The following is a 15,935-nucleotide window of genomic DNA, read 5'->3' as shown; positions in this document are numbered from 1 at the left end:
TTTTTGTTTGTTTCTCTTTTAAAATATAGAGTTTTCTTTCAACAACAGGATAGTTAAACATGTTTTTAGTTTCTTGTTGAGAAAAGAAGACTTCGAATATTAAGAAAAAATGGATAAAATATAAACCCCGCCCACCCACCCCTTCTCCATTGTGATGAATGTTTTATTCATTGTGAGCTGGAAGGCGGAGTTTAGTTGCAAAATGTTCATTTCTCTACAAGAAATTACCAGAAATTAATCACAATTGCCAATGGGAGGGGGGGGGGGGGGTGGAACTTAATTTTTAGTGTTTGTTTTAATATATAGGTTTCTTTTAAGAACAGGATAGTTAAACTTGTTTCAGTTTCTTGTTAGGAACAAAAGACTTCATCTATTAAGAAAAAATGAACAAAATATAAGCCCCGCCCACCCACCCCTTCTCAATTGTGATGAATGTTTTATTCATCGTGAGCTGAAGGATAGAATTTAGCTGGAAAACCTTCATTCCTCTACAAGAAATTGTCATATGAAATTCATCACAATTGAGACATGGGTGGGTGGGTGGGGCTTAATCTTTAATGGTTTTTAAATATATAGTTTTCTTTTAAGAACAGGATAACTAAACATGTTTTCAGTTTTTTGTTGGAGAAAGAAGATTGATTTCCTATATTAAGAAAACATGGACAAAATATTAGCCCCGCCCACCCACCCCTTCTCAATTGTGATGAATGTTTTATTCTTGGTGAGCCGAAGGGCGGAGTTTTCTTGCAAATCCTCATTTCTCTACAAGAAATTATCATACGAAATTCATCACCATTGAGATTGGGGCGGGTGGGTGGTACTTAATGTTTGTTTTTTTTTCTTAATATACGTAGTTTTCTTTCAACAATTTTTTGGCGCAAAGAACAAGAAATATAATAAAAAACACAAAGTCAGTCAAATTCTCGAAAAAATGAAGAAATGAAAAACTGAAAAATGTAAAAATTGAAAATTCGGGAAATTCCAAATCGAAGAACTGCAAAATCTAAAAATGTAAACGTCCAAAAGTTGGAAAATCGGAAGACTGGAAAATGTAAAAATGAAAACATTATGAGCTATCGTAAAATTAAGAAAAAAACCGAAAAATTGAAAAAACAGACAATTATAAACTTGCAACATTGAAAAATTGTAAAAATAAAGAAAATAAAAAATTGCAAATTGAAAAATTTAAACGTGAAAACTCGAAATGAAGGAACAAAAAAAAAAAGAAAAATTGAAAAGAAAATTCAAGTCTAATAATTCAGGGGCGAGGAAAGTTCTGTTGAAATAACCTTCGACCGATTTTGTATTTTGATTATCGTGGACATGTTTCAGCCATTTTCTTGTTGTTTCAGTGGCAGTTTTCCACCTTTGTAGTTCGCCGCCCCCTTGATTTTCGAACAAATTGCGCCATTTTGAAACACAACATAGATCCACCGTTTTAAATGAGCATTGTGCAACTAAACTCCGCTCTTCAGTATTCATCACAATTGAGAACGGGTGGGTGGGCGGGGCTTATATTTTGTCTGGTTTTCTTAATATGCGAAATCTTCTTTTACCAATAATAAACTGATAACGAGAAAACTCTATACATTAAAAAAACGTGTTAAATAATTTTTGAATCGGGACACCTCAATGACAAAATCTGTTGAAACGACATTATCGAAATGACATTGTTAAAGCAGGAGTGCCAATTACGCGTTGTGGATTACTGTATTTCAATGAGTTTTCGATCGTACAGTTGCGGGTTTGGGTTGAATGGGTTGCCTATACGAGGAGACTAAAACTACTACCGAAAAATGAAAAATTCGTGTATATTTATTCCCCACGGCGTAAATTGCACATCTGTCGGAAATAGAATCATGAAATTTAAATATTTTTGTGTGTCGGTAAACGCATTTTCGATATTTTTGATCTGGGTTTGTTATTGCAAACATCGCCACGTGCGATCTCTCATTGATTATTTACACACAGACTGTTATTTTTGATGGAAAAGGATGAATAAGTGAGCTTCGAGTCTTTGAATTTTTATTTGACATTTTTTCATTTGGGAGACATCTAGACACTACAAAGGACATTATGCATCCCGATCACAACATGACTAGATGAAAAAGCCAACATCATGTCAAATAAGTACAAAATATAATTTCATCACTATAAATATACAATCATATAAACAACACAGTGTCAGTACAAAATAATACACACATTCAGCGAGACCTCAACGGAGACCTTGAGAAAAAGTACAATAAAGCTACGTCAGGTCGTGCGTCGAGTCCCGTCATTAGTATTTTCTGAAAAGTATCAACTACAATATCAATTATAAAAAATACAAATACTTTAACGTTCAAATTAGACTAACTGCACAGGCCTTAGATTAGCACCCTGCTTTGGGATGAGCTACCAGGAGACGAAATAATCAAAAATGTTTCACGTTTAACAGACGAATCGTAAACAACTAATAACTAAACTAAAAGTCGTATTGCACATTCGTCCCAACCCGATTGCGTATTAAAACACATTCGATTATTTCTAAATGGCAGTGCGATTTTGAGATCTTCTACTAGATGGTGAGATCCTCCCAGTCCTCTTTCTCTCTCGGCGTCAGCGTTATCCTGATCCTGGAGATCCCGGACAGCCGGTCGTGACACCTGGGGGACAAAGGGTTGCTACTTAGGTCTACGGATTCGAGCGAGGGCGCCTCCTCCAAACATTCCACGTCCACATCTAGAATTTTTCCTTAGTACAACATAGATGATATTGTTGTTTGCATACCGATTATGTGGTTGTTGTTGGCGTTGAGCTGCTGCAGCTTGGAGATCTTAAATATACAGTTTGGCAGAGATATGAAGGTGTTGTGGGAGATATCCAGTCTTTCCAGGGAGCCCAGATCTGCGATTTCGTCTGGAAGTTTCGCCATCTGGTTGTGTGATAGATTCAAGTCCGTTATCGAACTGAATTTAACAGCGAATTTCGGAGGTATTTTCGTAATCACATTATCACTTAGATCACAGGTTTTGAGTTCAGTGTGCCTCATCAGGTGGTACACTGCGTCTGGTACTTGCATAAGCTGGCAATTGGAGAGATCTGCAACAAAAAAATCGTAAGTGGTGTGACGCAGGGCGTACTATTCGGTGCGTAATATTCACGAACTTTATTAACGATCTCGTAGTAAATAAAAGTGACAATAAAAACAGATTGTTGCGCGTTCTCATACGCATTAGCATACCATTTTCGAGCGCGTTAATTCTCACTCCTAATTAAAATTAGGCTCGCACGACGTTTCCCAACCCGAGCGAGTTACATAAAATCTGCTCGTCAGTGCATTGTTGCGCTACACTTTGTTGCCATAAAATTAAAACTTTCGTCTTGCGCAACGCTGAAATAAAATCGCCATTAGTAGTTCGTTAATGTAAAATTATAAACATCCTTGAATAAAACTAACACGGGTCGAAAAATAAACACAATTTTTAATTGGGATTAAACGCGTTATTAGTGTAATTAGATTAGAAAGCGGGGGCTTACATAGAAGTCGGAGGGATTTTAGGTGAAATTATACCTAAATTTTGCGTTTCTTGGGCATCTTCGCACCTGTGCACGACTCTGGTTACAGCCGAAGCCATTTGGAAAGCAAACTGAACGAATGACCGAGTTTTGAAAGCGCATGGTCGGTGCTATTTCCTAAGATTGCGCTCGAGACGCTGGCTTATCTATTTTTATTGGGCGGGTTTGTTATCGAGGAGTGAGTGATCAAGGTTTTTAATGATTTATTTTGGTTGAAGTGAAAATAATGTCAGCAGTCGTACATGTAATGAGGAGATTTGGTGTATTTTTAACGGAGTTTTGCTTTCTCGTGGGTTAAATTTAGAGCAAAGTCGTACAAATTCGTGGTTATTTGGGAGCTAGTTTGAAGATACTTGAGTGTGACCATAATTAAGGTTCGGGAAAAGTTGAGGTTTGCAGCAGAACGACCTAGAAATTGATAAACACGTGTTGGTTTGTTGTGTAAAAAATAACAACCAAAGTTGGTTTAAAAAATTTTTGGATTGGAGTTTCTCGAGTTTTTAATTTTTAATTTTTCCATTTGCAATTTTTCGTTTCAAGTTTTTGTTTTTTTCATTTTTCGTTCTTTTTCTTTAATTTTACGATACCTCTTAAAGTTTGCATTTTTAAACTTTCCAATTTTCGATTTTCCAAAGTTTGGACGTTTAAATTTTTAGATTTTGCAGTTTTTCGATTTGAAATTTCACGCCAAAAAATTGTTGAAAGAAAACTACTTACGTGTATAAAGAACAAAAAAAAAAATAAACCCCACCCACCCGCCCCAATTTCAATTGTGATGAATTTCCTATGATAATTTCTTGTAGAGAAATGAGGATTTTGCAGAAAAACTCCGCCCTTTAGCTTTAGGTGGGTGGGCGGGGTTTATATTTTGTCCATTTTTTTCTGAATGTACAAAGTGTTCCATTCCCAACAAGAAACTGAAAACATGTTTAACTCTGCTGTTGATGAAAGAAAATTCCATATATTAAAAGAAAACACGCAGATTAAGCCCCACCCACCCGCCCCAGTCTCAATATTTGTTTTTTTCGTCTTTTTTCAATTTTTCATTTTCCCGTTTTTTCCATTTTTCGATTATTCGATTTTTCTTTCTATTCTCCGATTTTTCAAAATTTTCGACTTTGCTTTTTCAATTTTTCAATTGTTGGATTTTTCAGTTTTGCAATTTTTCCACTTTTTAGTTTTCCCTCTTCAATTTTTCGATTTCTTGACTTTCCAACAGCTCTACTTTTCGATTTTCCAATTTATGAAATTTTTGGACTTTTCGATTTTTTGAATTTTCACTTTTCCGACCATCATTTTTCTTTTTTGAGATTTTCAGATTTTTCAGTGTGGCGGTTTTTTGATTCACAGATTTTCGACTTTTCCATTTTTTAACATTCGAATTCTCAGTATTTTAGTTTTGCAATTTTTCAATTTTTCTGTTCTAGAAATATTTGTTTTTTCGTCTTTCTTCAGTGTTTCGATTTCTCGATTTTTCCATTTTTCGATTACTCAATTTTTCGATTTTTCGATTTTTCAATATCCCAATTTTTTCATTTTTGAATTTTCCACTTTCCGATTTATTTCTCCATATTTCAATTGTTCATCAATTTTTTGATTTATCTATTTTTCATTTGTTTTGTTCGACTTTCACGATTTTTAAATTTTTTGATTAGTCGATTTTTCGAGTTTTCGACTTTTTCATCTTTACGATGTTTCGATTTTTCGATTTTTCAAAATCTCGTTTTTTCTTTGTATTCTCCGATTTTTCGACTTCGCTTTTTCGATTTTTCAATTTTGCGATTTTTCGATATTCCTATTTTGTAATTTTTCCACTTTTTAATTTTCTCTCTCCAATTTTTCGATTTCTTGATTTTCCAATTTTTGAAATGTTTCGACTCCAACATCGATTTTTTGATTTTTCACTTTTTCGACCATCATTTAATTTTTTGAGACTTTCAGATTTTTCAATGTGTCGGTTTTTTGATTCACAGATTTTTCGACTTTTCCATTTTTTAACATTTAGAATTCTCAGTATTTCAGTTTTGCAATTTTTCCAGTCTAGAAATATTTGTTTTTTCGTCTTTCTTCAGTTTTTCGATTTCCCGATTTTTCCATTTCCGATTACTCAATTTTTCGTTTTTTCGACTTTTCAATATCCCAATTTTTTCATTTTTAAATTTTCTACTTTCCGATTTATTTCTCCATATTTCAATTTGTCATCAATTTTTTTATTTATCTATTTTTCATTTGTTTTTTTCGACTTTCACGATTTTTTAATTTTTTGATTAGTCGATTTTTCGAGTTTTCGACTTTTTCATCTTTACGATCATTCGATTTTTGAAAATCTCGATTTTTCTTTCTATTCTCCGATTTTTCAAATTTTTCGATTTCACTTTTTCGATTTTTCAATTTTGCGATTTTTCGATATTCCTATTTTGCAATTTTTCCACTTTTTAATTTTCTCTCTCCAATTTTTCGATTTCTGGACTTTCCAAAATCTCTACTTTTCGATTTTCCAATTTTTGAAATTTTTCGACTTCGACTTTTTGATTTTTCACTTTTTCGCCATCATTTTTCTTTTTTGAGACTTTCAGATTTTTCAATGTGTCGGTTTTTCGATCCACAGATTTTCGACTTTTCCATTTTTTAACATTTCGAATTCTCAGTATTTCAGTTTTGCAATTTTTCAATTTTTCTGTTCTAGAAATATTTGTTTTTTCGTCTTTCTTGAGTGTTTCGATTTCCCGATTTTTCCATTTTTCCATTACTCAATCTTTCGACTTTTCAATATCTCAATTTTTACATTTTTGAATTTTCTACTTTCCGATTTATTTCTCCATATTTCAATTGTTCATCAATTTTTTGATTTATCTATTTTTCATTTGTTTTGTTCGACTTTCACGATTTTTAAATTTTTTGATTAGTCGATTTTTCGAGTTTTCGACTTTTTCATCTTTACGATCTTTCGATTTTTCGATTTTTCAAAATCTCGTTTTTTCTTTCTATTCTCCGATTTTTCAAATTTTTCGACTTCGCTTTTTCAATTTTTCAATTTTGCGATTTTTCGATATTCCTATTTTGCAATTTTTCCACTTTTTAATTTTCTCTCTCCAATTTTTCGATTTCTGGACTTTCCAAAATCTCTACTTTTCGATTTTCCAAGTTTTGAAAATTTTCGACTTCGACTTTTTGATTTTTCACTTTTTCGCCATCATTTTTCTTTTTTGAGACTTTCAGATTTTTCGATGTGTCGGTTTTTCGATCCACAGATTTTCGACTTTTCCATTTTTTAACATTTCGAATTCTCAGTATTTTAGTTTTGCAATTTTTCAATTTTTCTATTCTAGAAATATTTGTTTTTTCGTCTTTCTTGAGTGTTTCGATTTCCCGATTTTTCCATTTTTCGATTACTCAATTTTTCGACTTTTCAATATCTCAATTTTTACATTTTTGAATTTTCTACTTTCCGATTTATTTCTCCATATTTCAATTTTTCATCAATTTTTTAATTTATCTATTTTTCATTTGTTTTGTTCGACTTTCACGATTTTTAAATTTTTTGATTAGTCGATTTTTCGAGTTTTCGACTTTTTCATCTTTACGATCTTTCGATTTTTCGATTTTTCAAAATCTCGTTTTTTCTTTCTATTCTCCGATTTTTCAAATTTTTCGACTTCGCTTTTTCGATTTTTCAATTTTGCGATTTTTCGATATTCCTATTTTGCAATTTGTCCACTTTTTAATTTTCTCTCTCCAATTTTTCGATTTCTGGACTTTCCAAAATCTCTACTTTTCGATTTTCCAATTTTTGAAATTTTTCGACTTCGACTTTTTGATTTTTCACTTTTTCGCCATCATTTTTCTTTTTTGAGACTTTCAGATTTTTCAATGTGTCGGTTTTTCGATCCACAGATTTTCGACTTTTCCATTTTTTAACATTTCGAATTCTCAGTATTTCAGTTTTGCAATTTTTCAATTTTTCTGTTCTAGAAATATTTGTTTTTTCGTCTTTCTTGAGTGTTTCGATTTCCCGATTTTTCCATTTTTCCATTACTCAATCTTTCGACTTTTCAATATCTCAATTTTTACATTTTTGAATTTTCTACTTTCCGATTTATTTCTCCATATTTCAATTGTTCATCAATTTTTTGATTTATCTATTTTTCATTTGTTTTGTTCGACTTTCACGATTTTTAAATTTTTTGATTAGTCGATTTTTCGAGTTTTCGACTTTTTCATCTTTACGATCTTTCGATTTTTCGATTTTTCAAAATCTCGTTTTTTCTTTCTATTCTCCGATTTTTCAAATTTTTCGACTTCGCTTTTTCAATTTTTCAATTTTGCGATTTTTCGATATTCCTACTTTGCAATTTTTCCACTTTTTAATTTTCTCTCTCCAATTTTTCGATTTCTGGACTTTCCAAAATCTCTACTTTTCGATTTTCCAATTTTTGAAATTTTTCGACTTCGACTTTTTGATTTTTCACTTTTTCGCCATCATTTTTCTTTTTTGAGACTTTCAGATTTTTCATTGTGTCGGTTTTTCGATCCACAGATTTTCGACTTTTCCATTTTTTAACATTTCGAATTCTCAGTATTTTAGTTTTGCAATTTTTCAATTTTTCTATTCTAGAAATATTTGTTTTTCGTCTTTCTTGAGTGTTTCGATTTCCCGATTTTTCCATTTTTCGATTAGTCAATTTTTCGACTTTCCAATACCTCAATTTTATCAGTTTTTTGATTTATCTATTTTTCATTTGTTTTTTCGACTTTCACCATTTTTAAATTTTTCGATTGGTCGATTTTTCGAGTTTTCGACTTTTTCATCTTTAACATCTTTCGATTTTGCGATTTTTCAAAATCTCGATTTTTCTTTCTATTCTCCGATTTTTCAAATTTTTCGACTTCGCCTTTTCGATTTTTCAATTTTTGGATTTTTCGATATTCCTATTTTGCAATTTTTCTACTTTTGTGATTAATTTCATATGGTAATTTCTTGAACAGAGATGAGGATTTTGTAACTAAGCTCCGCCCTTCGGCTCACGATGAATAAAACATTCGTCACAATTGAGAAGGGGTGGGTGGGCGGGGCTTATATTTTGTCCAGTTTTTCTTAATATTCGAAGTCTTCTTTTCCCAACAAGAAACTGAAAACATGTTTAACTATCCTGATATAAAAATATCACGATTTTGTTTTTTTTTTTTTTGATAAAATTCCGTAAAGTTATTTACTTATTTTTTATTCCGTTATAACTGAAATGTTCTTGAAGTACTTGTAATTTTTCAAAAATAAAAACTTATAAGTTACATAACAACAAAAATAAAGGAACGAATTTTATAAAGAAATTAATTTTTTAGTTGTTTGTAGTAATAAATATTAATCCTTCAAAAGTAGAAACCAAATCATTCATGTAAAGAGAAAAAGGAATGGGACCAAGGTGAGGTCCCTGTAGAACTTTTTAAATTATATTTGAGTCCGAATTTGTTCAAACATATTTTTTCTAATTTCGGTGAGTTGCCACTGATATAGGAATATTCAAATTTGATTCAAAATTAACATATGATTTTGTTTTCAAATAACATTTCGTAAAATTATTTAATTATTTTTTATTCATTTATCATGAAATTTTTCAAAAATAAAAACTTATAAGTCACATGAAAAGAAAATGGAAAGAAAAGAATTTCATAAAGACATTTATTTTTCACTTGTTTAAAATATTATTAATCTTTCAAAAATACGTAGAAGCCATGTCACTCATGTAAAGAGAAAAAGGAATGGGACCAAGTTGAGGTCCCTGTAGAACTTTTTAAATTATATTTAAGTGTGAATTTGTTATAACAAAATGCAATTTTTTAAGGCCAATTGCTTATTAAAAAAAAACTATTTTTTGTAAATTCGGTGAGTTGTCACTGATATAGGAATATTCAAATTTGATTCAAAATTAACAAATGATTTTGTTTTCAAATAAAATTTCGTAAAATTATTTAATTATTTTTTATTCATTTATCATGAAATTTTTCAAAAATAAAAACTTATAAGTCACATGAAAAGAAAAAGGAAAGGAAAGAATTTCAAAGACATTTATTTTTCACTTGTTTAAAATATTATTAATCCTTCAAAAATAGAAACCACATCATTCATGTAAAGAGAAAAAGGAATGGGTCCAAGGTGAGGTCCCTGTGGAACTTTTTAAATTATATTTCAGTCTGAACTTGTTATAATAAAATGTAACTTTTTAAGGCCAACTGCCTATTAAAAAAAAAACATATTTTTTCAAATTTTTGGGTAAAATTTCGTAATTATTTAATTACTTTTTCTTCATTTATTAATGTGCTTGTAATTGTTCAAAAATAAAAAGTTAAGAGTCACATAAAAAGAAAAAGAAAAGAAAAAAATTATAAAGACATTTGTTTTTTACCCATTTAAAGAGAAAAAGGAATGGTTCAAAATGCGGTTCCTGCGAAACTTTTTAAATTATGTTCATTTAAGTCTGGATTTATAACTTTTTGAGGCCACTTGCTTATAAAAAAAAAATATTTTTATAATTTCGGTGAGGTCTCACTGATCTCAAAATATTCAAATTTGATTTAAAATTGACATATGATTTTGTTTTTGGATACAATTTCCTGAAGTCGTGAAATTTTTCAAAAATAAAACTTATGAGTCACAAAAGAAATAAATCGTTTCCAGTAAATAATATGAATCCTTCAAAAACAGAAACCAAATCATTCATGTAAAGAGAAAAAGGAATGAGTCCAAGGTGAGGTCCCTGCAGAACTTTTTAAATTATATTTCAGTCTGGATTGCTTACAATATAATTGCAGAAATACAATCAAAGACAGCCATGTATTTTTTTAAAATTGTCTTTAATATAATTTTCGTCTCATCAGATCATCATGAATTTCAAGTTTGAGTTGACAAAAATTTCACGAAGATACTTATTTAATTATTTTTAATCCATTAATCAATTATTTTTTAAGTGTTTATAATTTCAAAAATTCAAAACCCAATCAGTCGCATAAAACGAAAAAGGAACAGGTCCCAGGTGAGAGCCTTGTAGAACTTTTCAGACTAATTAAAATGTTGTTAAAATATGTGCATAATGAAATGTGATATAATGAAATGATGAAATAAAGAACCACAACAGTATGATTCGAAAGTAGCGTTAAATAAAATTTATTCCATTTATTTGTGAAATATATTTAAAGTGTTACTAGTTATTCAAAAATGGAAATAATACCATTTACATAAAGGGATAGATTTATAAAAAGTGTGATTTTTTTAAAGGAATTTAAAAAAAAAATAAAGTAACATCATTCATAGAAACAGAGAAAGAAATAGGTACAAGGTGCGCCCCTTGCAGAACTCCTGAAAATGCAATAATGATCCAGAAATGTGAAACGGATTTTGCAAATTTTCACACTGCTTTATTTTTGTCATTGTTATAATTAGATAAACACTTTGTGCTATAACAATGACAACAATAACGAAATAAAAACCTAACGGCGTCTTAATCTTTATAGCTAAGCCATTTAAATTTCGGTTTCAAAGTGCAAGCTCGTGAAAAACGATGACTAACTCATTTCTTATTTCTCCGTGAAAGCAATCCAACGTCGGGTCACCTCAACCAATTCCGGAAGCACTGACAGTTGTTTAAACCACATTGTTTGGCTCGCTTACAACAAATCCACCTTTAATTCTCTTTGTTTACATTTTGCGCATTAAAACCTATATCTAAACGCTCCACTCATCGCCCGATAACAACAACAAAAACCCGCTTCACCTGCAACAATGAACTTTTACTTCCGCACCGAAAATCAAAAATCGCCGTTTCCTCGACGAAAGTAATTGCGACTTTCATATCGCGAAATACACTTTCATTTTTTCCGAGATGCTCAGCTCAAGGTGAGTAAACGCTCGCGTTTTCCTGGCTAAGCCATACATAGTATTGAATCGTAAATCGACCTTTTCGGTCCTTTTAAGTCGCTCTAAGGCTGACCGGTAGTTCTAGCGGCAAAGCTCACCGAGATTATTGTTTCCTTTGGCCTCGTTGCACCGTCCCACAACCCTGATGACGGCCCTTCCGGCCAGCCGCGTGCAGATCATCATGGACATCATCCTCGGGTCGGGCTCGTTCTCGGCCTCCGCGGCGATGTTGTCACCAAACTGAGTCGGAGGACGCATTGCACTCAAACTGATCCAACGAACAAAAAAAAATCGATGCACCTTTGGTATCACTTCTGAGCGCGACTGTCAAATGTTTGTTATTTTGCGCGCCAGCGTGGTTTTATACGGACTTTGTTTACCCCCCACCCCTACTGAGCAGATGCTGCGCAAACGGCGAGCGAGGGTGCGCAGTGGTAATGTTTATTATACAAGTGAGGAATTGCCGATTTTTCCTGATGGTATCACTGATTAGGTTACGTAAGGGAGGTTCAGGAAGATCGTCTTCGTTTTGTTGTGTAAGTGGTAAGTGCGAATTTTCGGGTATTTCCGGAAGAGCGGAAATTGAGTGGTTTGAGTGCGTTCTATTTTGGACGCGGATGGTTCGGGTGCATCGGAGATTGATACCTTGAGTCGGAATTTCTAATGAATTTTTTAGTTTCATTCATTTACTTTATTTAATTGTGAGATTCGACTGCTAGGATATGCACTTTCTCTACAATTGTAAATGAACACTAAAAAGTAGAGTGTTTGTGTAAATAGAGATAAGTTTGTGATTTACAAGATAACGATGTATATCATAAATGTGTCTCAATCTCCGTTGATGTTTTTAAACCGAAGTGATGATTTGTTTGTATAATCGACCTCGTTGTGAGTTGCAAGAATCGAAGGCATGATTAGTCAGTTCACGTGTTAATTTTGTCGCTATTTTTGTTTCTTTGTGGTTTTAAATCGTGTGTTGCCCCAAGATTATTTTTATCTCGTTTAGTACTAATGTTTTATGTTATTTTTCTAGGGACTACATCTCGGAAAGTGCGTCGTAGTCGAGTAAAGCGAAATTGCATTATGAATAAAGCTTTCGAAAAATATTTCTCTGAAGTCTGAGATCTAAATATTTTAAGATACAAATTGTTCAAGTCTTTGAGATGTCACCACGTTAATTTGTGACTCTGTTTTGTTGACTTTCTAGTCACTTGTCACTTTAAATGCTTTTTCGTCACGGCTTTTTTTATCGATTACTCCTATTTGATTTTTGCTTATCCAGTATTCATCGGCGTTTTTGCGGTTTTTTTGTATTTTTTTTCTTGTCAATTTTTTCTGTTGCCTTTTCTGATGTAATGTATATTTTTATTCGTCTTTGTTCTCGATTTTTTTGTCGCATTTTTCTGCTGCTTTTTGGCAGTTTTCTCAATTTTTTTATTTTCCGACTGTTTGACTACGATTTCTGGATTTTTCGACTTTTTGACTTTTTCGTGGTTCTGGATTTTAATTAATCAAGAAGAATATGAAAAATTGAACTATTCAAATGAAAAAAAATCAAATACATATAGTTGAAACAAAAAATTGAAAACAATTCTAAAGGAGAAAAATAGAAAATTCAAGCTTGCCGCTTTTTTAGTCCTTTTTTGTATTTTTTCGCATTTTTTTAACGTTTTTGTTATCGTTTTTATCGGCTTTTCTTGTCCTCCTTTTTTGCTGTTTTTTCCATCGCTTTTTTGTCACCTATTGTTTTCGCCTTTTTTTATTATTTTGTTATCGATTTTTTAACCTCTTTTTTGTCGCTTTTTTCTCTTCTTTTCATCGCCCTTTTGTTTCTCGTTCCATTTTCTTACCGTTTTGCCGCCATTCTGTTCTCGATTTTTTTGTCGTCTTTTTTATCCCCTTTTTTAAATGCTTTTTTCTTCGCCTTCTTTATCGGATTTTTACCCTCTTAACTCCTTTTTTTGTCGCTTTTGGCGTTTTTTGATAGTCTTTTTTTTTGTTGACTTTTTTGTCTTATTTTTTGAGCCTTCTTTTGCTGCTTTTGTTTTAATAGTTTTTTGGATCAATTTTTTATTTAGCTTTATCTTGTCTTCTATATTCCTCGTCTCTTTTTTGCCCCTTTTTTATGATCTTTTTTTTTGTTAATTTTTTTCACTTTTAGTGGATATTTGTCGCTTGTTTCTAATCGCCTTTTTTTATCTCTCTTTGTTTATTACCCACTTTTTTCGTTTTTTTTTTTAATTTTTGTGTTCTTTTTAACCCTTTTTCTTGTAGTTTTTTTGTGCATTTCTTTTTTCGCTTTTTTTTGGTCCATTTTTTCCCCTTTCTTTGCTACGTCTTTTGCCACTTTTTTGGTAGCCTTTTTTTTCTTGACTTTTTTTGCTACCTGTTTTTTAATTGTTTTTGTTATCGATTTTTTTCGCATTTTCTTGTCCTTTTTTGCTGTCTTTTTTAATGCCTTTTTCTCTTCTTTTTTTATCGCTTTTTGTTTGACGATCGTTTTTTTCCCCTTTTTTAGAACTTTCTAAATCTTTTTTGTTATTGATTTTTTTTTACCATTTTCTTCTCCTCTTTTTTATTCATTTATACATAAATGCTTTTTTATCGTTTATTTTTTAGCCCTTTTTTCATCTTCCTTTTTGCCGTTTTTTTAATTAGTCCATTTTTTGGACCTTATGTAGCCATTTTTATTTTTTGAGTCTTCTTTTGCTGCCTTTGTTTGAATAGTTTTTGTTATAATCAATTTTTTATCTAGCTTTTTCTTGTCCTCTTTGACCCTCGCCCATTTTTTGCCCCTTTTTTTTGTTATTTTATTTCACTTTCAAGCCATTTTTTATCGATTTTTTGTTTACTTTTTTTGTGTTATTTTTTTCATCTTTTTTGCTGCCTTTTTTTCTATTCGTTTTTGTTATCGATTTTTTTGTCGCCCTTTCTTATCCTTTTTTTCCACCTCTTCAGTTTTTTCGCTTTTTTGTTCCCTTATTTGCTACCCTTTTTTTTTGTACTCCATTTTTTTGTCCCATGGTTTTTCGACTCTTTTTTTCTGTTTTTTCGCTTTTTTATCCCACTTTGTTTGTTCTTTCTTTATCTTTTTTGCCGATTTTTTCATCTTTCCTGTTGTCTATTTTTTTTTAACCATTTTCTTCTCATTTTTATTCACTTATTTTTAAATGATTTTCAAACGTTTATTTTTTTCGCCCTTTTTATACCCTTTTCATCTTTCTTTTTTGCCATTTTTTTTAAATAGTCCCTTTTTGTTGACTTTTTTGGTCATTTTTTGGACTGTTTGTCGCTTTTTTTATTTTTTGAGTTTTCTATTGCTGCCATGTTTTAATAGCTTTTGTCCTCTTTGTTCCCCGCCCCTTTTTTGTTCTCCTTTTTTTTGTTGATTTTTTTCACTTTGAGTGGATATTTCTCGCCCTTTTTATCAACATTTTTAAATGTTTTTTCGTCACTTTTTTAAATGGCTTTTTTCCTCTCCCTTTTTGTCGCTTCTTTGTTTGTCGCCCAGTTTTTTACTTTCTCTCTATACTCATTTTGCTACCCTTTTTAGCATTTTTTTTAGTTCTTTTTTTTGTGTTCTTTTTTTATCGCAATTTCTTGTAGTTTTTTTGTCCCTTTTTTTGCTGCGCTTTTATTGTAGTCCATTTCTTTGGCTTATTTTTTTATGATGCGCTTTCATCCCCCTTTTTTAATGGCTTTTTGTTTGACTCCACTTTCATCGCCTTTTTTCCATTTTTGTTGCAATTATTATCGCATTTTTGGCCTCTTCACTCCTTTTTTTTAATATCTTTTTTACTCTTCTTTTTTATCGTCCTATTGTTCGTCGATCTTTTTCCTTACCTTGTTTTGTTTTTTTTTGTTGTCGATTTTTTTGACCATTTTCTCGTCCTCTTTTTTAATACTTTTTTTTAATGCTTTTATAACGATTATTTTTTCGCCCTTTTTATACCCTTTTCATGTCCTTTTTTTGTTGACTTTTTTGGGCCTTTAGCGCCTTTTTTGTCTGATTTTTTGTTTTTTTTGTTGCTTTTGTTTTAATAGCTTTTTAATCAATTTTTTATTTAGCTTTTTTTGTCTTCTGTATTCCTCGCCCGTTTTTTGCCCCTTTTTTATGGTCCTTTTTTTGTTAATTTTTTTCACTTTTAGTGGATTTTGTTGCCTTTTTCTAATCGTCTTTTTTGTCTCCAATTTAAATTATTTTTCAACTGGCTTTTGTTCTCTTCTCTTTTTTTCCCTTCTTTGTTTATTACCCACTTTTTTATCATATTTTTACTGCCATTTTTTCGTTTTTCTTTTTAAGTATTTGTGTTCTTTTTAACGCCTTTTCTTGCAGTTTTTTTGTGCATTTCTTTTAGCGCTTTTTTTGGTCCACTTTTATCCCCTTTCTTTGCTACCTCTTTTTGGTAGCCATTTTTTATTGATTTTTGCTTACTTTTTTTCTCTGTTTTTTTGCTGCCATTTT

At 31.3% G+C, this 15,935-nt stretch overlaps 1 protein-coding gene across 2 annotated transcripts; it reads right to left on the bottom strand.

Moving 5' to 3' along the window:
* Nucleotides 1-2,008: 2,008 nt before the first annotated feature.
* Nucleotides 2,009-11,816, bottom strand: LOC135124999 (leucine-rich repeat protein soc-2-like). Of its 2 annotated transcripts, none has more exons than XM_064050256.1 (3): nt 11,569-11,816; nt 2,773-3,084; nt 2,009-2,724 (listed from the first exon to the last, which is right to left on the bottom strand). In XM_064050256.1, exons 1-3 carry the CDS (start codon nt 11,726-11,728, stop codon nt 2,561-2,563), a joined length of 636 nt encoding a protein of 211 aa, XP_063906326.1. In that variant the 5' UTR covers nt 11,729-11,816; the 3' UTR covers nt 2,009-2,560. The 2 variants fall into 2 exon arrangements, with proteins under 2 accessions (XP_063906326.1, XP_063906328.1); XM_064050258.1 differs by lacking the exon at nt 11,569-11,816 and adding an exon at nt 3,557-3,649.
* Nucleotides 11,817-15,935: the final 4,119 nt, after the last annotated feature.

The sequence above is a fragment of the Zophobas morio genome, unplaced genomic scaffold (genome assembly GCF_036711695.1).
Source record: "Zophobas morio isolate AGI-343-1 ecotype UQ-CSIRO unplaced genomic scaffold, CSIRO_AGI_Zmor_V1 ptg000008l, whole genome shotgun sequence".
Lineage (NCBI taxonomy): Eukaryota > Metazoa > Arthropoda > Insecta > Coleoptera > Tenebrionidae > Zophobas > Zophobas morio.
Note: the sequence above shows the minus strand (reverse complement) of the source record. Positions and strands in the feature narration are given on the sequence as shown.